The sequence below is a fragment of the Anolis carolinensis genome, chromosome 6, assembly GCF_035594765.1.
Source record: "Anolis carolinensis isolate JA03-04 chromosome 6, rAnoCar3.1.pri, whole genome shotgun sequence".
Lineage (NCBI taxonomy): Eukaryota > Metazoa > Chordata > Lepidosauria > Squamata > Dactyloidae > Anolis > Anolis carolinensis.
The window spans coordinates 44,947,575-44,972,229 of record NC_085846.1 but is presented as its reverse complement, the minus strand read 5'-3'; the positions used below and the strand labels follow the sequence as shown (position 1 = coordinate 44,972,229).

Genomic DNA, 24,655 nt, shown 5'->3' with positions numbered 1-24,655 from the left:
GCAAATATCTTGGATAATAAGGAGGGATTACGGAAAAGCCTATTAAACATCAAATTAGGTTATGATTTTACAAATTAAGCACCAAATATCATGTTATATATAAGATACTCTACCTATCTTATTCCCAGTTAGTAATTTCTTCACCCTATTTTTATAAAATCTGTATTGTATTAAACCTTCAGGCCATTCGCTCACTTAGAATATTGTTTACAAAAGAGGAGACACCAGGGCCAAGCACCACTAGAGAGCCAGAGATCCCAAGACTCCAACATCAATACATGAGCAATGGTGGTCCCTAAGCAAAGATTCACACCTTCGTAGAATAGCTCAACAATGCTGGGACCTGTTAGATCAACACAGTCCATCTGAGAGAGATGAAGGGATGCTAGACTTCAAATCAGATATCTATCCCTTCATGACATTCTAGGAAGAGGCAAAGAGGACCTAAAGCACTTATCTGAACATCAGACCTTGATGGCACAAGTTGCCATTTGAACTTTTTCAGATGTTTCACCATCAGACTTCTTTTGCAACTCTGCCCCTTTCTACCATATGGTTTCTTTTTTCTGATGCAAAAATGATATATACTTATGACTACAATTTCTCTGATATATAGTTTCCTTGGAATATAGGGATTTCCCATACAACTCTTTCCAAAAAATACTAGACCTATTTTTCCAATTCCATAGATGTAGTAACAATTTTTGCTTCACATATAGTTTTGCTATGATTGTGTGGCCCAGCAAACCATTTTATCAGGATGGTTGCTTCTAGCATTTCAAGAAACTCTGGTTTCTTCCTTTCTTTATATGGCAAAGGGTAAACAAGGTATCTAAATTGTTTTTAGCTGCCAGACCTAGGGCAAAAGACCCTTCCATCTTTTTTCCATCTTAGTAGTTCCATGTATAAACCTAAACCAGAGGCATACTGGTCCATACAACATAGAATCATAGAATAGTAGAGTTGGAAGAGACCTCATGGGCCATCCAGTCCAACCCACAACATGAGCTTCCCTGCAACCATGTTTGCATCCTCTAGCTTTTGGAGTGTAATAATAAATGTATTTTGTAAGCAGAACCAGAGGAAAACATAGAGCTGGAAAACAGATGGATGGGGAAATATAGGAAGAGATGAGATATTCTAAATGAACATATAGTGGAATAAAAGCATCTCAGGCAACTTGCATTTATCAGTTTTTTTTAAAGGGGGGATTGAGGGGCAAAGATGACTGTAGGAAACTGGAATTCTGGATGGAACATTTACCCATGTTATCCCAACTTTCCTTGCTTTAGTGGGGACAACATTCCTTATCTTCTATGCAAATACCTTATTATTGGGGCCAAAAATCTAGATGTTAATCCCAAATACAGCATATCCACGGAATAACTGAAATCATGGTCAGGCACCAAGCATGTAAATTCCCTGGATTTAATGTGTTTATTTTGTCTAGAACTAACGTTCTATTTAAGCCATGTGATGGTTTCCGTTATATTTGTTACTCACATATTTGCCTTGTTCACATATAAAGAAAATGTGGTGGGACTAATTTTAACATGAATCTTGTCCCTCTACCTTAGTTTCCATTTTTCCTCCCAGCTCAGACCTAAAATTAAGACTAGGCCAGACGAAGAGAGAAGGAAACTGGTTATGCATTCACACCTTTGTTCTTGTGTAAGAATAATGCAGGCAAGTACTTAAGCATGCCTATTTCCATCTTATTTAATTTGGTTCACATGAAATATCACATGCAAAGGTCAACTTTTCGGAAAAAATTGCCTGAAATATATTTTCTGGACAGCCTCGGACAATAGGTATAGTTGATCAAATTGCATCTATTTTTCACATTCAAATTTGCAGGTTCAATTTCTGATTTATCTAAGTGTAAATATATAAGACTGTTGGGCTTGAAAGGTTCTCTGGATGAGACCTTTCCAAAGTATGCCAGGTGATTACTGAACGTGCTCCATGATTATAATTATTTGGACACATAATCTGTTATCAAGCACTTCTATATAATAAAAACAAATATACTCACTTGTACAGGCCATTGTGGGTGGATCAGATTCCTTTCGAAAAAAATGTTCTTCACAAACGCAGGAGGTCGATGCTTCTTCACGTGTGTAACTGTGTGGCGGGCATTTGCTACACATCTGATTCTGGGGCAAATCCTTAAAGAATCCCAGTGGGCATGCTGAAAGGAAGAACCAACATATAAGAATTTCAACTCTTACTAGCACATCAGGATCTTCAAAGGATTTAGTTATTAAACCCAGATAAGGAAACTATTGATATACAAATTATGTGAAAATAGCTGTGTAGGCAGCCTAGGTGAATCAGCTTTCCACCTAATTTAAAGAACTCTTGTGCTAACATGTAGAGCAGGCATGGGCAAACCTTGGCCCTTCAAGTGTTTTGGACTTCAATTCCCATAATTCCTAACAGTCAGTATTAAGTCCAAAACACCTGGACAGCCAAAGTTTGCCCATGCTTGATGTAGAGAGAAACTTAACATTAATAGCTCTAACTATACATAGACATCTCCATGTAGGTAAAGCCCAACATAGAGCTTCTTAGGCCCTTCTGCACTGCCCTATGTCCCAGGATCTCATCCTAGATTATCTGCTTTGAACTGTGCTATACAAGTCTCCACTACCATATAATCTGGGATAAGCAGATAATCGAGATATGTTTAGCCTGCAGAAGAGAAAATTGAAAGGACAGATGACAGTCATGTATAAATATTAGAAAGAATGTCATAAGGAAGAGGCATCCATGGCTATCATGTCTCCTCTTTACTTTCTTTTCTGCAGGCTAAACACGCTCAGTTTTTTAAGATGCACCTCATAGGGCATGGTTTCCAGACCTTTGATCATTTTAGTTGCCCTCCTCTGGACACCTTCTGGTTTATAAATATCTCCTTTGAACTGTGGTGGCCAGAATTTGACACAGTATTCCAGGTGAGGTCTAACCAAAGCAGAATATAAAGGCACCATGGCTTCCCTCAACTTCCCAATTAATTTCTATGTTTGTACACATTAATTAGAACTTTCCATATATATTTGTGTATAAGTCAAGGGCAGGTTTTGGGGGCAAAATTAAAGATTTTGATACGACCCATGGACAAAACAAAAGGAAATTGCCAGCGCTGCTGTTGGCTGTCATTCCCTTTCCATTCAGACATTCAAAAAATTCTTCCACCACTTTTTTAACAAAAGTCAAGACAGCATGAATGCTTAATACAAGAAAGGAACCACCCCTATAACTGAGCAGAGTTACACTGACTCGTGGATAAGTTGAACAAGTGGATCTTTTGACTAAACTTCTAATTTTTTAAAAAATAATGTTTATTATGTTATAAGTAATGTCACAGTGAAAGCAAGGAAAACATAATAAGTATAGGATAGCGAGGAAAAAGTGCTGGAGAGTAAACAAAAAGAATGAAAAAAGAACAAAAGAGAAGAGAAAAAATTTAAAAAATAAATTAAACTTCTAAATTTCAGTGTGAAAGATAACAGTGTATTTATTTACTCATACATTAACAGTGTATTTATTTACTCATACATTGATCAATCATTTTGCTGATTGTTATGGCAAAACCATTTTCACTTGTCTACCAAACCATTAAAAATATTAACACATATTTCACTTTCTGTATGCAAAAGAAGAAAAATTGTGAAATACAATTTTCAATTTCTGTTAAGATTTCTTGTTACAACAATAAATGTGTTTGCCAAAAAAGAAGGAAAGGAGGAAAAAAAGAAAATAACAGCAGTGATGTCCTGGAGAGAAGGGGTATTTGCAGAGAAAGAGCTGCAAGGGATTCTTAAAAGGTTCTCTTCCCCAGTCTTTGTTTTCCCATCCCCCAGAGAACCTGAGAAGAATTTTGAATTACCACATATCTGCCAGATTCCTTAAAGAATGCTCCAAGCCAGACATGTCCCTGTAAAATACGCGCATTTAGGATTTAATGTGTCTATACAACAGGGCTTGTTGGCTGTAACTAGGGGCCTATTATTCAAGTCGTTGTGACTTAGATAATAGCGGCTGGAAGATTTACTTCTTTTCAGCAGGTGGGGAAAAAGAACATTTTATATGAATGTTTTAACTTGAATATTCTGCATTTAAAATAGCATGGATCTTTATGTTAGCATTGGTTGGCTAGCAATAGTGAACACTTGGTTATAGAAATAGATATAGCTATGTTTGTTATATACAGTTAATTTTGACCTTATATTCCTAGCCATCCACCTTTAATCATGCCAAAATAATAGCAGTCATTTCCAAGGATAAAAGAATACATATTGTTACGTATATTAGAATATTTCCAGTTATGAAATTGGTTGTTTTGTAATTACTAATTTGGGAAACTTCCGTCTATAAGCATCTACTTAATTGAGAGCAAACTGCACTGAATTCACTGACACACACTTCTTTATATATTAACTAGCTTGGGTACCCGGCAATGCCTGGATTGTTTGAAAAGGGCCTTGTTTGTTTTTAAATGTTAGGTTATATCAGTTTGGTCATAGGTTATGCTATTTCTTAGAAAAAAACTCAGTCTTTGCTTTTGTTTTTAATGAATGCCCCGATTAGAAAATGTGTAAGGATGTGGGTGAACTACAATTCTCTAAAATCTTGGGCCACCCCTCCCAGATCTGACGTTGGTTGGGTTTCAGTATTTTCTGAACACGGGTGAACTGTAACTCCCAGATGCCAAATTCAATCACCCCTAAATCTTGCCAGTATACAAAGTTGGCCATATTGGGTCTGTGTGCCAAATTTGATGTGTGCCAGATCTGTCATCTTCTGGGCCCAGTGTTCCCTCGATAAGGGTGAACTACATCTCCCAGATTCCCAGGGTAATCACCCACAAAGCCTGCCAGTATTCACAGTTGGCCATGTTGGGTTTGTGTGCAAAGTTTAGTCCAGATCGGACATTGGTTGGGTTCAGTGTTTTCTGAATACGAGTGAACTGTAACTCCCGAATGCCAAATTCAATCACACCCAAACCCCACCAGTATTCAAAGTTGGCTGTGTTAGGTCTGTGTGGCAAGTTTGGTCCAAATTTGTCATCGGCTGGGTTCAGTGTTCTCTGAAGACTGATGACCTAGACCTCTCTCATGCCAAGAAAATCACCCACAAAGCCTCTCCAAAGGGAGAGGAAGTGGGTGGGGTAATACAAATGGAGAGAGAAAGGAACACTGGGATGTGCTCTATGTAACCTGCAATGTCCTGGGAGGGAGTGCCTTAGTGGCTCCATGGCACTGGGAACTATAGCTTGTTGGTGGAGGCTGGAGGCTGTCTATGCCAGTGGATACCCGTACATCATACACACATACAGATTTTCACTTTTATTATGTGTATAGTTACATTTGAGACTAAGAATCTAACTTACACTCAAAGAAATATGCATTCAAAGAATAAAGTAAGTGAGAGGAGAAAAAGAAAGAAAACATAATTAATACCAAGTTCTGCTCTTTTATGTATTCAAAGGATTCAGCAACCCTCGCCCAATTCATATTTTCAGTGGGACAAAGAAAGAAGCATAGCAAACTGGGGAAGGGAGAACTTTCCTGTATGCCAGAGCTCACCCCAGAGGGACTTGCACCCAGCTCCAAGTCTAAAGACAAAACCTGATGGTGCCTTAAATTCCCTTTTCTTCCACCTTTTCAATGTTTCTTATTTCAGCTGCAGGTTATGGTTGCTTCAAAGATGTCACAGTTGACCCAGTGGCCCAGAAACTGGATGACAAATACCAAATATAAAAAAGGTTTTTCAATACTGGAAAGCCACTGTTAACTCCCCTCCCAAAGACAAATTTTAAAATGAAAATGAAAAAAGAAACCATAGTATGATGAGAACTGAATAATGAAGAAAAGAAAAAGAAGCAGTGCCACACATTGATTTTGAGTTTTTCTGGAAAGGTCTGGAGATACTGGGAGAAATGGTGGATTACCACCCTCTCTTATCAACTTTGGACACTGCAGAAAAAGCAACAATAAAAAAGTGAAGGCACTGTTCCATTATCGGGGCAGAAGCCACTAGGAGGCGCTAGAAGGAGAAAGATAGTCCATTTTATGCGTGTGAAGGGTAGGTTGAAAGAAAAAACATTTCCCGGTATTTTACTGTTTTTCCCCCACCCATGCCCCCGTAGTGGAAACAACTCTCATGTATGATATGGGAGGTGGGGAGGGGGGAAAACCAGCAAAAATGAGAAAAAATTGTTTCCTCCTTCAACTTCCTCCTATAAAATTATCCTTCTCTCTCTAGTGGCCTCCACCTGGATAATAGAACAGTAGCAAAGCAAACAAACTGTGAGAAACTTTCTAAGGGAAAAATGGAAAAGCCACCCTCAGAAGAACTAAGCTCCATTTACAGAGGATACTGATACCTTCAGAGATCTAGCCCTTAAAAGTGAATATAAATCATTACAACAGATAGCCTGAGAGTGCATTCAGAATTGAATTTGCACTGCAGGACTCTTCATAAATTATCCCGATACAGGCCTTGTGCTTTATGGTTCCTGGCATGAAATGCAGGACTTTTATTTACTCCAAGGCTATCTCTAAATATGGCCCAATCTATAGAGATGTTTTATGTTAACATTTCAATATCTATGGAATCTAGAGAGAGGGTAGGCGAATGGCAGGCAAGAGTGTGTCCCCATCATTTATTTCTGTTTCAAAGTTATAACCAAAACCATTTGCACACAGACTGTTGAAGGGAAGAGACATAAAAGCAAAGACAGAAACTCGTTTTACAAGGACAACTCATGTCTACAAGGTACAGGATGTAATTAGCTTTCAAAGATGTCTTGAATTTATCCAATTATGTCTCAACAAGACAGACAGAAAATCATTACCACACACAAAAAGTTTGATGTGGTTCCCTTCTGTGTAAACTAGCAGACATACAATTTCTTTGATAGATTCTGATATAAAGCAGTGCAATTTGCAGATGACAAAGATATTCATGTCATTTAATTAGTTTGCAAGGGGCATGAGACACATGGATGCATCTCTACACTCAATTATACCTCCAAATATTTCAAAAGCTAAATGTGGCAAGATTAACATTCTTCTTAGGACCCAGGTGACAGAAGAAAATTGAAGGTGGTGAAGCTTCCTGGACAAAGATTTAAGCATTTAGCCTTTAAAAAACTCTCCTCACTCTGACTGCTCCCATGAAGAACGTCTATTGTAAACCATATACAGCTTTGCTGAAGATGACTTAACTCAGGATGCCCTGGGACCTCTTTACACACGCCGCTGGAATCAAGTATTGCAGTGATCTCTGTGGTGCCCGCCGAGGGGGCATTGGGAACTGTTGCCCCACACCCCGCATCATCCTGGATTCCCCTTTACCTCATCACACAGGGGGAAGCCTCAGAAAGCTATCTCAACCCATTTTTCCCTATGAAAAGATGGGAAGCTTCCCATTGTGTGCCACCAACTATTTTTAGATAGCAACAGGGGCATTTCGGCACTTTCACCCCAGAAGTTCTTTTCTGGTGTGTGAAGGGAACCAACAGGCTCCATGGCAAAACTGCAAAAAAAAAACAAAACCTCAAAAAAACAAAAACAAAAAACGGTCACTGCTGCCGATTTTTAGCCCACGTGTAGAGATCCCTACAATAGCAGATATGAAGTTAGTTTCTTCTTAGATACTTCAATGATAAATTCTTTCAGCATTTTCTAATAACCTCTCTCACATCAGTTCACATACATCATGTTACCTTAAATGTATCCATGTACATATGTGTATGCATACACACACACACTTTTCATAAGACGTATATATACAGTAGAGTCTCGTTTATCCAATATAATGGGACGGCAGAATGTTGGATAAGCGAAAATGTTGGATAATAAGGAGGTATCAAGGAAAAGCCTATTAAACGTCAAATTACATTATGATTTTACAAATTAAGCACCAAAACATCATGTTTTACAACAAATTGACAGAAAAAGCAGTTCAATGTACAGTAACATTTTGTAGTAATTACAAACATTGCAATATATTGAAAACGTTGACTACAAAAACATTGACTACTAAAAATATTGACTACAAATAAAGATAGAATTGCATAAAATGAACTGACAGTATCAACACTATCAGAAGTTAAATCCGTAAAAAGTTTAGTCTTTGCTGCCTAGAGAAAGAGCTGTGGATCTGGACAGGAGGCAAACTATGTTGGATAATCCAGAACATTGGATAAGCGAAGGTTGGATATATGAGACTTTACTGTATGTAAAAATCTACTGCCTTTTTTCACATGCTTTCATTTTGTCAGTAAATTGTTCCTGAATAACAAATGTCTGCAATTTTTATTTTAGTGGGTATGTGCAGGGTACAAAGTAGCCTACATACCCTGAAGGATCTAGATCTCATCTTAGGGCCCATCCAGACAGGCCTATATCCTAGGACCTGTCTGGGTTGTTAACGGAGGCATCCAGTAAAAGCGAATTAATTCCAGTAAAACTGAATTAATTCGGAATTAACTAAATTCTAATAGATTAATTAGATACCATATTAGACCCAGGCCTTCCTGATAGGCCCAGGTCTAATAGGGTATTCGGCCTGTGGGGACTCACTTCTGGGTAGTCCTGGGACTAGCCGGGGGGTGAGTCCCCATTTGCCATTCCAAATCTTTAGGGGATATTTTAAGGGGGCTTCAATGCGGCTGTAATTGAGATGGCATATACCCCCCCCCCCCCCCCCGAAAGACCAGTTTTTTTGGTGGGAATAGGACACAAATCAGCATCAAAACAGGTTTTTAAAACCTGCTTTGTCACATATTTTAAGGCTATCTGAAAGCACTCTTAGAAGCTAAGGATGGTCAGACTTGGTGATAAAATATTGTTTAAGAATACCAGGCGCTGCAGGCTAGATTTTAAAGGAAGGGAATATTAAAACACCTCTGAGCATTTGTGGCCTAAGAAAACCCTATGAAATTCATGAGGTGATCATAAGCCGATGGCCAACCTGAAAGCACATACACATAAGCTATAAGCAATATAAAAACATAATAATGTTCTTTTGTAATGTCCGTTTGTAACTGTCATGCACTTATGTGTTTTTCTCTTGTAGTTTTCATACAGAGTGACCAAGGATCATCCATAAACTGAAATGGTTTAAGCTAATAAAAGTCCATCTTTTCTTCATCCTAAGATGACTTGAAGGCACACATACAGTACATCTGCACAATATATGCTTCTTTTTTCCACTTCTGGATATCATTGAAGGCTCACCAGTTTGGGGTTTTTTTCTACACTGAGAATTCTGCCACAAAATTGCATAATCATTAAATTAAACTGAAATCAGTCAAATATATTTCTGAACAGACATGGATATAACTGTGCTGTATATTGCTCTAAAGAGTGGAACTGGGGGCTAAATCCAATCTATGTAGAATTGAAATCAACAGGGTTTACTGTTGCCTAACAAGCCATATTCATGTCTGTGGGAGGAAATTTGGATTTAGCCCTAAAGCGTTTTCACATAAACATTGCAAAAATATATTAAAATACATTTTAAAAAAGAAGAAGAAAAGAAGGAAAATTTGACTAGAATTGACTTCCCACACACTGACTGGGATCACAAGGGTTTAATTTCTCATGAAGTCTTACTTTATTATACTGTTTACAAATCTACTATTTCTTATTCAATAGCATTATAAAAAGGTACTTATGCTGAATGTGACACCATGACTCATTTAAATAGCAGTTCCTTAGATAAGAAAAAAAAGGCACAGATAAAAAGAAGCAAATTTCTGCAGATAACTAAGAAAATGAAAATAAAAAGATTGAAGCTGCTCTTTGGGGTGTCTCTTTGGGGTTCCTAGCAAGGGAGACTGATGGGGGGATTGCCATGCCCCCCCTCCTCCTCCTCCTCCTCCTTCTTCTTATTATTACATTTTTTTATTCTATAATTATTGTTATTATTACATTTACTCTTTTACTCTATTCTTGTTATAATAACAATAGAGTAAAAGAATAAATGCAATATTTATTTGTTTTCTCTATTATTATTGTTATTATTACATTTATTATTTTAGTCTATTTATTATTATTGTAAGGATACGTAAGCACATTTACATTGAAAGTTAGAATAATGATTCCATCAAAGTTGGACAGTTCGATCTTAAATTACAGTTTTGTGTAAATAGTATAAAACATTTAACCTACTGATGCCTCAATTAATGTAATTTTATTGGTATCTATTTCTATTTCTATTTTTGAAATTTATCAGTAGCTGCTGCATTTTCCACCCTCGACTCAAGTCAATGGGTTTTTTGTGGTAAAATTAGGTGCCTCGGCTTATATTTGGGTCAGTTTATATTCGAGTATATATGGTATCTAACAAAAACAAAGGTGGGGGAAAAGAAATCTTAAAAATAACTGCAAAAGCAGTGTCCTTAGACAAGAATTATTTCGAATAGTGCTGTGTGAAAACAAGGTGCTGTTGTTATGAAGTATCTACAATTAAGTTTTATCCCCAAATAGAATGAAACACAAATCGTCATGTGCAATCAAGTCACTATCTATGTCTCTTTAGATTATGATCAAGGGGACGGAAGAAGTTTGTTCTCATAATATGCTTTAACCCAATCTATCTCTTTGTCTATCAACAGACATTCACGTCTTCTGCATTGGTGTTTCAGGAAAGTGGGTAAAAAAGAAATGCTGCTAGTAATACTCAAAAACATACCCTATTTCTCAAATGGGATAGATTTAAAAGCTATTGATTTTTCAGTGTGCCAGTAACTCTACCTCTTATGTCGATTTCATTTGAGTATTAGCCTAAAGGCACCACATCTGATTTTGGAAGCTAAGTAGCGTTGGGCTTGATTTGTACTTCTGTTCCGTAGGCTCTATTTCAGAGCAAGGAACTGACAAAGCCACTCTGAGTATTCCCTGCCTAAAGAAACCCTATACAATGCATGGGGTTGTCATAAAACATCAGATGACTTGAAGGCAAATACACATATATTGCTCTTCTAATGCATGTTAATGCTGGACTGCTGACCTAAAGGTTGGGTTGCTGACCTGAAGATTGCCAGTTCGAATCCGCAAGACAGGGTGAGATCACATCTGTCAGCTCTAGCTTGTGGGGACATGAAAGAAGCCTCTCAGCAGGATGGTAACACACTTGGGCGTCCCCTGGACAACATCTCTGTAGAAGGCCCATTCTCTCACAACAGAAGCAATTTGCAGTATGTTCTCAAGTTGCTTCTAACACAGTAAAAAACCCAGTTAAGTTGGATGAAATGGTTGGGGTACCCTGGGTAGAAAGGAAATACGAAGTTGGCATATCATGCTACAGCAGCTGCTTTTTGCCTCTTTTACTACAGAACAGATAGGAAGGGCCCTACTCATCCTCAGCTCTTTTTTGTTCATCCCCACAACCATCTTAACCATCCATGGGCAAACACAATTTCCAAACTACACATTTCAAACTTGTTCCTTTCAATACACTTGTGTCTCAACTGGTATGCCTTATGGCCCTGTGCGATCAACAAAAAAAAATATTTCAGTACTCATTACAAAATTAGGGGGTGGGGGAAAAATCGCCCTCTTTGGAGGCTTTTAAACAGAGGCTGTTGGGGTATTTGAATGCGATTTCCCTGCAAGGGAAATCCTCTTCTTTGCATGGTGCTTCATGGGGTTCCATCTTTAAAGAAGATGAAAAATTTACTCACCTGCCTCACACAAGATTACCTTCTCTGACTTCTTACTCAACCATCTGTTTAATTCATGTGGGCAGGCAAGATCTCCTCCCATTGCAAGGATATCAGCATACTTTTGCAAACATGCATCCTTTTTGAGACATCACTTTCCCTGGGATTGTTTGCCCTCAAGATTCTTCCACAGAGTAGGGCTGAGGTACCTTTCTTAAGGTCTCACTTTCTCTGAGGTCGTTTCCCCTCAAGACCTTTCCACCGAAGCAGGGTTAAGGTATCACATTTCCTGGGGTCATTTTCCCGCAAGACTTTACAATTAAATGAGAATTAAGATATCCTTTTTAAACACTTCTTTCAGTGGGACCCATAGTCTGAAGGCACATTAGTAGATCGACCACCAATTGTTCCACATCACTGAACCGAAACAACCTGAGGAACCCATCTCATGTGTTTTCCCTCTCTTTCTCCCATTTCAATCCCCATTGTGATCTCAGATGATGATTTATCCCCATCTCCTTTCCCCCCATTTCTCTACACTTCTACTACATTTCAGAGACAAAAGGCAACAGATGACAACCAGAAGTAGTTTTATGCCATGTGAAGTGGTGGAATCTCCTTCCTTAGAAGCCTTTAAACAGAGGTTGGATGGCCATCTGTCAGGGGTACTTTGTGCTTTTCCTGCATGGCAGGGGATTGGACTAGATGGCCCACATGGTCTCTTCCAACTCTATGATTCTATCATTCTAGTATTCTATGAAGGACTCTGTGGGACTTTGTCCCTGAAATATCTTAGAAGTGTGTGGAAAGAGGAGAGGGCTTGCATCTGATGAAGTCCTGTGTCTAGGTCAATGATACATGCCTACAATCTCTTGCATAAATTGGGACCCTCCCGGTTTCTCCACTCATCCCCTGCTTTTTGAAATGTCTAGCCTAATGGAAAGAGTGCCTTATATCTCAAAGGTGCTAGATTATTTTATCTTAGAAGGTAAGCAGGGTGAAACCTGCTGACTACTTAGATGGGGGATTGCCAAGGCCTATTAGGTTCTATAGGCTATATTTCAAAGGAAGCCAAAAACAAGCTCCTTATGGGTTTTCCTTGCCTAAGGAAACCCTATGAATTTAATAGGGTTAACATGAATCAACAGGCACCATAAGTCAACAGGCAATACACATTGATGTAGAGCTCTGGAGAATATACGTAAGCTTTTGTGGGGTTTTAGGGCCAATAATGGCATTATTTCAGATATGGGGAGATTTTGTATCCCTTCATCTTAGATTTGGGATTTCCTTTTCCCTTGTGGAAAAGTGCAGCTATTGTTGTTTTTAATCATTCTAAACATCTGGCAGTATTTGAATCTCCTTGACACAAAACACAACAAACTATTATTCTGACCTTTCAAGTGGAAAGGTTAATGGCTGCAGATCTACAAATACTTAATGTTTGTTTCACTCTGGGGAATAAGGAATGCGGCACAACACAAGAAGCACCCAGTCACTTTAATAAAGGAAGATCTTGTCAAAATGTGATGTAGGGATTTCACTGTTGTTTCAGGTCATACTGTAATGGCTATTACCTTAGAATGGCATATTGACTGTGCTTGTCAATGCATTACAAGGATCATGAATCTGCACCTGTGAGTTCCATCTTTGCAACTATTAATTTGACAAGATATTTATCCACTTGGCCTGTTGAAAAGACTGTCAGATTAAAAAAAACTGCTGAAAGAATACAGTGGTACTTTCTTATTAGGCACAAAGATAGGACCACCAGAATGCCAGAAGAAACCTGACATTATCTTATGAATATGGAGAGACTTCATTAGGTATCAGACTTTCATTTGGGGATCATGGCACATGATTGCTTTAGAGAAAGATAGAAAAGAAGCAACCCACATAGTAAACAAACAAAAAGGAAGGGAAATGCCAACAAAGAAACATGACTACATTCAACCTAACAGCTAATAGGGTTTTAGAAATTCCTGAAATTATCATACCCAGTAAGCATAGCTCTGTCTGAGCGAAGGGTGGAATGCAAACATGTTTTATTAATAGCTCTTGCTCCACTCTTACAGTGGAGACACTTACACACAGTGGCAACTGGGGACTCCAGGGCAATCGGGTGATGAATCTTCTCAGAGTTTTAGTCCAAACATTAGAGGAATAATCCAAAAATATCAATCCCATCCCTGAAACAGTTTTAGCACCTTTGAAGTTCAGACTTAAACCCTGAATGAAATCACTGCCCTACTGAGATGTAAATCACAGCTAACACTGCCTACTCATTCTTCTGGAAACTGTTTAGTAAAATGCACACATGCAACTATTTGCATAAGCATAAAATGTGTCTCTAATTTTAACTGTGCTCAGAGTATTATACTTTTGGAACACTACTGAAGGGTAATCATAGTTCCCATAAAAATCAAAATACTTCATTAACTTGTAAGTTGCATTAAATGTGTTTAAAATTATCAGTATAAAAGTATTCAGGAAAGTGTTAGGTCTAAAAAGTTGGTTTGAAATTATCAGAGAACAAAGATTGCAATGTTTTACATTAGGGGTCCCCAAACTAAGGCGCGGGGGCCGGATGCAGCCCATCAAAGCCATTTATCTGGCCCCCACAGCACAAAGGCATAAGGGAGTTGGGCTAAATGACCCAAGGGGTCTCTTCTCTTACAACCATTATTATTATTATTATTATTATTATTATTATTATTATTATTATTATTATTATTAACATTAAGGCTGGGTGGCCATCTGTCCGGGGTGCTTTGCTTGTGCTTTTGGTACACAGAGGCAGAAGGGGGTTGGACTCTGGTCCGAGAGGTCTCTTCCAACCCTCTTTTTTATTATTATTGCTATTATTATTATTATTATTATTATTATTATTATTATTATTATTATTAATTATTATTATTGCTCGGTGGCCAACTATAGTCCGGCCCTCCAACGGTCCGAAGGATTGTGAACTAGCCCCCTGTTTAAAAAGTCTGGGGACCCCTGTTTTACATAGTCAGAGGGAGGGTGGGAGGGAACATTGATATTAAGTGTTGCGAAATAATGCCTTTGAGTTAATCTGACAAACAACCAATCATATTTTATATCTATTAAAAGATAGTGTTTTCAATGTAGAACAGGTGGCAGAGGTTAGGTTTATGACTATAGTAAAGCAAAAGTCACATTTAGTAGGAATGATCAACAGCAATCTCATGATTTATTTGATGCATTACAAGTTTGTTACTTGTACTTCCTCTTAAAATGAGGAACAGCTAACAAAATGATACACAAAGACGGAATAATGGCTGAAAAGGCAAGGAAATGGTAGAAACTGAAGCAGGTAAACTATTCCCTTTCTCCAATTTGTTGCTGAATAATGATAGGAGATACCATCTACTTGAATTAAAGACCTATGAAACAATCACTCATTTCCAGATAGCCAAATTATGAATAGACCCATAGATATTTCTGCACTACTATTTATAGTGCCTTGGACCACAAGAAGATCCAACCAGTCCATACTCCAGGAAATAATGCCTGACTGCTCACTGGAGGAAAGGATATTCGAGGCAAAGAGGAAGTATTTGGCCACATGATAAGAACACAGGAAACCTTGAAAAAGAGAATGATGCTGGGGCAAATGGAAGGAAAAAGGAAGAGAGACCGACCAAGGGGAAGATAGATGGATGTTATCCTTGAAGTGACTGGCTTAACCTTGAAGGAGCTGGAGGTGGCAACACAGACAGGGAGCTCTGGACTGGGCTGGTCCATGAAGTCATGAAGAGTTGGAAGCAACTGAATGAATAAACAACAACCATTTCCCATATGTTTATAAAAAGACAAGGGAAAAACTAATCCAACCTTCGCTTATTCAACAGTCTGGATTATCCAATGCAGTCTGCCTACCGCCCAGATCCACGGCTGTTTCTCTAGGCAGCAAGGAGTGAGCTTTCTATGGATTTAACTTCTGACAATGTTGTTACTGTAAGTTCATTTTATGCAATTCTACCTTTATTTGTATACATTTTTAGTAGTCAATGTTTTTATAGTCAATGTTTTCAATACATTGCAATGTTTTGGTGCTAAATTCGCAAAAACAGTAATTACTACATAATGTATTGAACTGCTTCTTCTGTCAATTTGTTGTAAAACATGATGTTTTGGTGCTTAATTTGTAAAATCATAACATAATTTGATGTTTAATAGGCTTTTCCTTAATCCCCCCTTATTATACAACATTTTAACTTATCTAACGATCTGCCGGCCCGTATATGTTGGATAAGCGGGATTCTACTGTACCTAGTAATTGAGTTGGGGCTGCAACAGTGATATAGGTGAAAAGAAGAGTTTTCCTTCATGAGTTCAGGGAAACAAACTCTATAATTCTATTATAATGAAACACATAAACAAAGTATTCAATAAAATAATTATTTTGTTTTCCTTAACAGATTATCCATCAAGTTCATTGATAAACCTTAAGTTTTAGTGTTATGAAAGAAAAATATTTCTCACTTCACTTCTGTATACTGGTACTGCAGATGTCTCTCACATAGCGATTACTGTATATACTCAAGTATAAGCTGACCCGAATATAAGCCGAGGCACCTAATTTTACCTAAAAAACCTGGGAAAACTTATTGACTCAAGTATAAGCCAAGGGTGGGAAATGCAGCAGCTACTGGTAAATTTCAAAAATAAAAATAGATACCAATAAAATTACATTAATTGAGGTATCAGTAGGTTAATTTTTTAATATTTACATAAAACTGTAATTTAAGATAAGACTGTCCAACTCTGATTCAATCATTATTCTAACCTTCTTCAATGTAAATGAGCTTACGTATCCTTCCAATAATAGAGTAAAATGATAAATGTAAGAATAACAATAATAGAGTAAAATAATAAATGTAATAATAATAATAATAATAATAATAATAATAATAGAGTAAAATAACAAATGTAATAATAATAATAAAAAATAAGGTTGGAAGGAAGGGGGGGGGGGAGAAGCCAGACTAGAGAGGGAAGCAACTGAGTAGATCTCCCAGCCAGGATTGAAGCCAGGAATCAAGGAGGGAGAGATTGAGAAGGAAAGCCAGACCAGAGAGGGAAGCAAGGGAGCAGATCTCCCAGCCAGGACTGAAGGCAGGAAGGAAGGAGAGAGAGAGAAATAGAGCCAGACCAGAGAGGGAAACAAGAAAGCAGATCTCCCAGTCAAGACTGAAGCCCGGAATCAAGGGGACAGATTGAGAGAGAGATTGAAAGAGAGAGAGAGAGAGAGAGAGAGAGAGAGAGTCAATAAGTTTTCCCAGGTTTTTGAGGTAAAATTAGGTGCCTCGGCTTATATTCGGGTTGGCTTATACTCAAGAGGAAAAGCCAGACCAGATAGAGAAGCAACGGAGCATATCTCCCAGCCAGGACAGAAGCCAGGAATCAAGGAGGGAGGGAGGGAGGAAGAGAGAGAGCTAGAGGAAACTAGACCAGAGAGGGGAAGCAATGGAGCAGATCTCCCAGCAAGGACAGAAGCCAGGAATGAAGGAGGGAGGGAGGGAGGGAGGGAGGAAGCCAGACCAGAAAGGGGAAGCAACGAAGCTGATCTCTCAGCCAAGACTGAAGCCAGGAATCAAGGGGAGATTGAGAAGATCTCCCAGGCAGGCAGGAAGGAAAGAAAGCAGGCAAGGGTGGGATCCACCTCCAGACCTCGGATCCCGAACACCAGCAAGAGCAGGAGCAGGAGCAGGAGAAGCAGCAGCAGCAGCAGGGAGAAGAAGGAAAAGGCATGTGTGAGGTGAGGGAGGAGGAAAGAAAGGAGAGCTAGGCTGCTGAGCAGGGAGGTGAGAGTCCTGGACAGAAGGTGTGGGGCTGAAAGCAGCCCTTCTTTCTGCTCCACGCCTTCCCACCAGAACCTTCACCAGAGTATAAGATGAGGAGGCGTTTTTCAGCCTTAAAAAAGGGATGAAAAACTCGGCTTTTATTCGAGTATATACGGTAGTTTTGTTTTCTTAAACAAAAAGGACCTCCATGTTCTCATACCTAATTCCAAATAATTCAACCATGCAACTTTTTAATTATTTTTCTTCTAAAATATCCTTTCTGACTCTACAAAGTATTGCAAATGCAGATGGATCATCAATGTTATCTTTATTTAAAATTCTTTAGTTCATCATCATGATCACATATTATTTCTTATTTGTTGACTTTTCTAGTGAATCTTGGGCCATGAGCCCAATGCGTATTTCCTTGAATATCACCCCCGGTTCAGATCCCAACACTGTGACACAATGAAAATCTGCATTCCATTGGTTCCTTCCAAAGTTATTTAAAATGTCAATACGGCTCAGAAATCACTTTCTCCTGTTTCCCTGAGACTTTTCTTGGTTTTATCATTCATGTGATCATTTCGCATAAGGTACAAGCAAGCAGGAGGTTAATTATAATTGCATGCTCACCTGGACTATTGTGTGATTGGAAGCAGAGACATTCTGCTGTGTCAGGTCTGACAGTATATTATTTCACGGCATTCATTCCAGGATGCTCGTTAAATCTGCCATGGAGCCGAAGTAGCAGTGATTTAAGTGCTCAATTTAGTGTGCTCTTCTTGCAGCTTGCTTCAGGCCACTTTAGTGGCAGTAGCAGGATGTGAACAGAATGCCAAATATTACTGCTTGACAAAGCAACATAAAAGAGCACTGTGCAAGAATATAGTACCCCACTGCCTTAAAGAAAATGGTAAGAATTCAGTGTCAACTATTATAATATGCAAATAAAGCATCAGCCCTCAAGGATATCCCAGATCCAACATTAAGTGTTAACACCAAAACCAATTCATCACAAGTAATTTTATTGTATTTTGTTTAAAAGTACCTAATTGCTTGCAGATTATAGCAACTAATTCCAGATGTTCCAGTAAAGAAATGAAGCATTAGTTCTTAATCATCTACTTTTTCATATTTTGGCATTATATAAGAGCTTTACAAATTGCATAAAGAAAACACTTTGCACAACTGTGTCATCTGGAGGTTTCTGTGCAAGAGGATACTGCAGTTTCTCACCAAGTGTAGTAAAAATGGAACCAGTAAGACATATCTGGAATATTTCTAATGATGGCTTTTTGATGCCTCCTAAATTCTTTTGCTCCACAAAGGGCTTGGTGCTGTGGGGGGAGTTTCTATATATATGTTCATCCCAAGCTAAAATCTTGCCATTTCTAAACACAGATGTTATGAATTCTAGTTTTAAAAGATTTTGAGAGATTCATGGTGCTTTGTGGGTAACAAATAGAGGACAAAGTCAAAACTGCATATGTAACAGGGTTACTATACAGCTTTTGAATTGGGTTGCTGTAAGTTTTTCAGACTGTATGATCATGTTCCAGAAGCATTCTCTCCTGATGTTTCATCCACATCTATGGCAGTCATCCTCAGAGGTTGTGAGATATATAAACCTCCCTTGCTTAGATTCCAGTATATCTGTGGAAGGTCCAGGGTGGGAGAAAGAACTCCTGTCTGTTGGAGGGAAGTATGAATGTTGTAATTAATCACCTTGATTAGCATTTAATGGCCTTGCAGCTCAAGTCCTGGCTAATTCCTGCCTGGGGGAATCCTTTGTTGGGAGGTGTTAGTTGGGCCTGATTGTTTCAGATCTGGAATTCCTCTGTTTTCAGAGTGTTGTTCTTTATTTAGTATCCTGATTTTAATACTGGTAGCCAGATTTTGTTCATTTTCATGGTTTCCTCCTTTCTGTTGTAATTGTCCACGTGCTTGTGGATTTCAATGTGTGCCATCGCGTCTGGGGCTTTAACTCTTAGCGAAAGAGGCATGGACGTGACATCTTTCCCCAGGGGGTTGCTTCTTGCCCTCCTTTAGGGAAACTGGAACTCCCAAGAACCAAAACACTGTAGATAACTCAAAACTGGTTTTATTGTTCACAAAAGGTTATCCCTTTAAGGCAATAAGCTGGAAGTTTCAAAGGGGTAAAGGAAAATATACATTACAGTCTTTGGTTGTTTTAAGTCCAAGGAGCTCTGCAGCTGAGAAGGTTTTCCAGGTCCCTCTTTCTCAATGGCTGTGAATGCCGGAGCAATCCTCAGCCTCAGTCCAAATGGCCTATGTTTGAAGACACAGTCTTCCTTTGGTGCCAAAAAACTGATTTGAAGGTGCTTGAGACTCCTCAACTTCGTCCAGATTGGCCCTGAACATGAAGCATAAGTCTCAAGGGTAAGAATCTCAGAACTGGTGCTGAGAGGTAACTTAATCAAGGGCTTTTAGAGCCAAGTCTCTCTCTCACGTCCATCTGGTAGAAAGCTTGATGGTGGAATGAAAAAAGGAAACACTGTCCTACTCCAGGAAGAGGCAGAGCCAAACAATTGAGCTGAGGAAGCAATATAACTGGTGCAAACAACACTGATTGACAGCTATAAATAACCAATCAATCCAACTACATTTACAGGGTAAAGGCAAAATCAGGCATGATACAACAATTCAAATCTTGCAACTTACAGTTCGACATATAGATGGCGCCACTCGCGCCATCACACAATGGCTTCTCTGTGTAGTCTGACATGGAAGCTGTTAGAGTGGGACAGAATTTCTGTGTTCTCAAATAATATACTGTGCTCAGGTTGGTTCATCAAGTTCTCTGCTATGGCTGACTTTTTTGGCCTTTGGACTTCTTGTTCCTTGATTCATGTTTGGGTGCTGCATTTGCTGGTTCCTATGTAGACTTGTCCACACCTGCATGATATACGGTAGACTCCTTCAGAGGTGAGAGGATCCCTCTTGTTCTTTGCTGAATGTAGCATTTGTTGGATTTTCTTAGTGAGTTTGTAGGTTGAGTTTTTCATCAGTTTTCCTATGAGGTCAGTGGTTCCTTTAATATATGATAAGAACATGTTTCCTCTGGGTGGATCTTTGTCAGGAACAAGCCATGAGAGTAAAGACAAAAATCCACTGACTCTATACAAAGATTTCTAAAAGTAGTTGTTCTTTTTCTAAAACAACTGAAATTCTTAATACTAAAAAGATAAGCAGCTTTAAGTATCATGACAAATAGGGTGATACTGTTATTGTTCAAGCTATATGGAGTTGAGAAATAATGTATTTATAGAAGACCAATTTAGAAAAGACATTAAGACCAATTTAGAAAAGGCTGATTGGATAAAGCAATTTTCTTCCAAGCAAGCCTAAACCAGTATCCTATTTCATTGAATCAGCAACCATGTACTCATACAAACATATTAAATGCACCATCCCATCAGCTTTCCCTTGAGCAAGTTCTTTACTTATTTCTCAGGATTTGTGAGTGGCATAAATTAATTTATAAGAATGTCCCCTTCTAATAATTGTTTTGTCCTAGTAACAAAAGGAAGACTACAAGAAAAACTTCTGCTTACTCTTCAAGGCAAAACTAGAATTTAGTTTTGAGTTGGAAAGTTGGCGTTTTGTTTTTGACTAAGAAGTTAATTATGGTTAGTATAAGCAACATCTGGTATCCTACAGTGGAAAGTCACTTATATAAATTACAGCAGTATGGAAATATCAGGAAGTGGCTGGCTGGACAGGGGAAGGAGAACCCAAGATTCAAGTCCTCAGGGCTGGATCAACCACATCCAAGAGTACTGAAGCAACTAGAAAAGTCATTTCGGAACCACTAGCAAACATCTTTGAGAGTTCTTGGAAAACGGGAGAAGTCCCAGCAGACTGGAGGGCAAATGTGGTCCCTAATTTCAAAAAGAGAAAAAAGGACAACCTAAATAATTACTGTCTGGTCAGCCTTATGTCAATATCAGGCAAGATTCTGGAAAAGATCATTAAGGAAATGGTCTGCAAACACTTAGAAACGAATGTGGTCATCACTAATAGTCAACATGGATTTACTAAAAACAAGTCATGCCAGACCAATCTGATCTCTCTCTCTCTCTCTCTCTCTCTCTCTCTCTCTTTTTTTTTTTTTTTTTGGATAGAGCTACAAGCAGGGGAGATGCAGGGAATGCCATGGATTTTTCTCAGAGGCTTAGAGATACGGAGAGAAAAAGCAGGTGTGTGCAAAATGATGTCATGGGAGGAATTAAGGCCTTTTAAGTAGTTTCTGGGCTCTCAGGCCTTTAGTGGGAACATTGTTGTAAAAAGGGAAAACAGCTCCTAGTTTTCAGTCCTAAGTTCCTGGTTCACGTATTTCAAGATTCTTGGTTTGATTCCTATTTATGACTTCATGTTTTTGGAGGTTTTGCCTTTCTTGTGTTCCTGTTTTCATGTTTATGGATACAACTTTTGGACAATAGCCTACTTAAAGATTCTTTTGCTTGGTGCTAACTCACATCTCTGTGGTTTGCTTTTTGATGCTTTGGTTCAAAAGCTGATGGACTCTTGAACTCGTTGGGAATTACTTTTTGTACTTGTACTTCTTCTTTTTGAAATTTATTTATTTATTTACTATATTTATTCCCTTCCCACCCTGAAAGGGGACTCAGAGCGGCTTTTGACTGGCCTTTTTCCTTTTATAATTATTCATTAATAAACCTTTGCTTATTGAATTATCTGGACATTGTGTGGTGTTGGGTGAAAAGGTGTATCAGAGCTACAGTGCAACACCCTGCAACTGCCATCTGCCGAGATTTGCCGAGATCTGTAAAAACCTATTGGCAGCTGGGAATCCATCTATGAATGCCTACTCAGCTAGAAACTCATTCGACCCCATGGCCTTTGTCCTGTGGGGTCCTTCAGGGCTCAGTATTGTTTCTTTTATTTTTAATGTGAAATACACACACACACACACACTCACACACACACACACAGAAACATACAATCTTTGGTATGTCACCATCAAGATACAAGAATTTTCCCAGTCCCACCACCTCCCATTCCCAACCATGAACCCCCACCCTTGACTTCTTTTTACATAATACGTATTGTCCCCAATGTTATTTAACATCTACATGAAAATGCTGGGAGAGATCTGGAGTTTTGAGGTTCAGTGCCATCTGTACACAGAAAATACCCAACTCTATTACTCCTTTCCACCAGAAGCCAAGGAAGCTGTCCTGACCCTGAACCAGTACCTGTCAGTTGTGATGAACTGGATGAGGATGAACAAATTGAAATTGAATTCTGACAAGACAGAAGTGCTCCTGGTCAGTCGTAAGGCAGATCAGGGTATAGGGCTACTGTGTTAGATGGGGTAACATTCCCCCTGAAGAAATAGGTCCACAGCTTGGGGATCCTCCTTGGAGGCTCAGGTGGCCAGGAGGGCCAAAAACAACTGCACTGGCTACCAGTCAGCTTCAGAGTACAATTCAAAGTGCTGGTCTTAACCTATAAAGCCCTAGATGACTTGGGACCAGTCTACTTAAAAGACTGCATCTCCCTCTATGAACCTGCATGATCCCTGAAGGAGAGATCCTTCTTTCGGTCTTACTACTGTTGCAAATATCTTTGGTGGGAACAAGAGAGAGGGCCTTTTGGTGGTTGCTCCCTTCCGAAAGACATCAGAATGGCCCCCTCTCCACTAACTTTCAGGTACCAGATAATTTTTTTCCTCTAGAATCAGGCCTTGGATGAAGAATAATACAAGAGCAATAGGCACCATAGTAAAATTTAGGATGAACCTTTTTTGTGCAATACTTTTATGGACAAGTGGCAATGGGACGGATAATGGCTTCCATTTATGTTTATTTAGTTTTAACTATACCTTAAGTGTTGAATGTATTTTAATCTGTAATATGTTCTATTATGGTTTAACTGCTTAATTATGTTTCAATTGTTATTTTTAATTATGTCTACTTATTTTATCCCAATGTACCTTTTATGTTTGATACCTTATTGTTAGCCACTTTGAATCCCTGATGGGGGAGAAAAGCGGAAAATAAATAAATAAACAAATAAAGTCCTAAACCAGTGCTTCTATGGTTATCTGATCTGAGCAACAAGCAATTTTTTTTTCAATGTTGCCAGGGACCAGTACTATATTTGTGCATATTGGTTAAACTTGTTTTTTTTTTCTTTTCTAGAAATACACCAGGGACTAGCAACTAGTAGTCCCATACTAATCTAGGAGCCATCACTTTGAGAAGCACTAAACCTCTTAAAATGGACCTTCTGGGGTAGATATCTAATTCATTATGTGGATGAACTGGCTTTATGCATTCAAAGAAAAAGGGAATTTTATCTATTTCTTCTTTTTCAAACTAATAGTTATTCTTGTTATTTTTTAAAAAAAAATACATTGAGATATGGTGGCTGAGCTAGCTCATATTATATAATTATGCTAAATTCTACCTGCAATCCACAGTAATTGAGCTCAGCAGGTAATTTTATGAAATGCTCATGCACCCCTGTGACAGAAGTAACATTTATAAAGAAATAATATCACAAAGCTATGCCAAACACACAATATAAAACAAATTCATATTTATTCATACTTTGTGTAGTCATTTATCTTCTTGGGAGGTAAGGAAACAGTTTTTCATTTAGTCACCACTAGGCATACTTTTGGATATATGTTCAAATTAAGATGAATTTAATAGGCAGGGGGGCACAAACATAATGATCTCCCATTATGACATATGAAAATGCAGTATCATAAAACTGTTTTTGTTAAAATAGGAGACTATTTTCATTAGTTCTAATGGAAATCTCCATCTCTGAGATATACGAAAAATGAATTCTGATACTATTTATTAAAGTAAATGTGAAACAAAGTACTGTAATATAACTGATTTCTTAGCATCTTCATAATCCATTCTTAATGTTATTAGGAACACGGAAGATGTTTTATACTCCCTATGGATAGGAAGGAGGTAATATGTCATCTGGAGTCAATCTTAACTATTAAACTCATTCATGTGGGACATGCCTGTCCTTCAGGTTTCATGAAACTCGGTATGATAGATTAGCACTAACACTTCTAAACTGTGCTCAATAACTGATTAGTAGCTAATATAGTTGCTTTAAAACAGATGTAATATGTACCAAACCATGCGTC

At 38.4% G+C, this 24,655-nt stretch overlaps 1 protein-coding gene and 1 long non-coding RNA gene across 7 annotated transcripts in view; one reads left to right on the top strand and one right to left on the bottom strand.

Annotated features, from left to right (window-relative positions):
* The window catches only part of epha5 (EPH receptor A5), a 296,129-nt gene that overhangs the window by 127,114 nt on the left and 144,360 nt on the right, over positions 1-24,655 (bottom strand). For all 6 annotated transcript variants that reach the window (XM_008118796.3, XM_008118797.3, XM_016996657.2 and 3 more), the window contains one exon: positions 2,036-2,191. In XM_008118796.3, the coding sequence (XP_008117003.2) occupies positions 2,036-2,191 (156 nt within the window). The remainder of the gene's footprint in view (positions 1-2,035; positions 2,192-24,655) is intronic.
* On the top strand, positions 15,314-24,371 carry LOC134292552 (uncharacterized). The gene is made up of 3 exons (XR_009999797.1): positions 15,314-15,661; positions 21,639-21,713; positions 23,682-24,371. It is a non-coding gene; the product is annotated as an uncharacterized LOC134292552 (long non-coding RNA).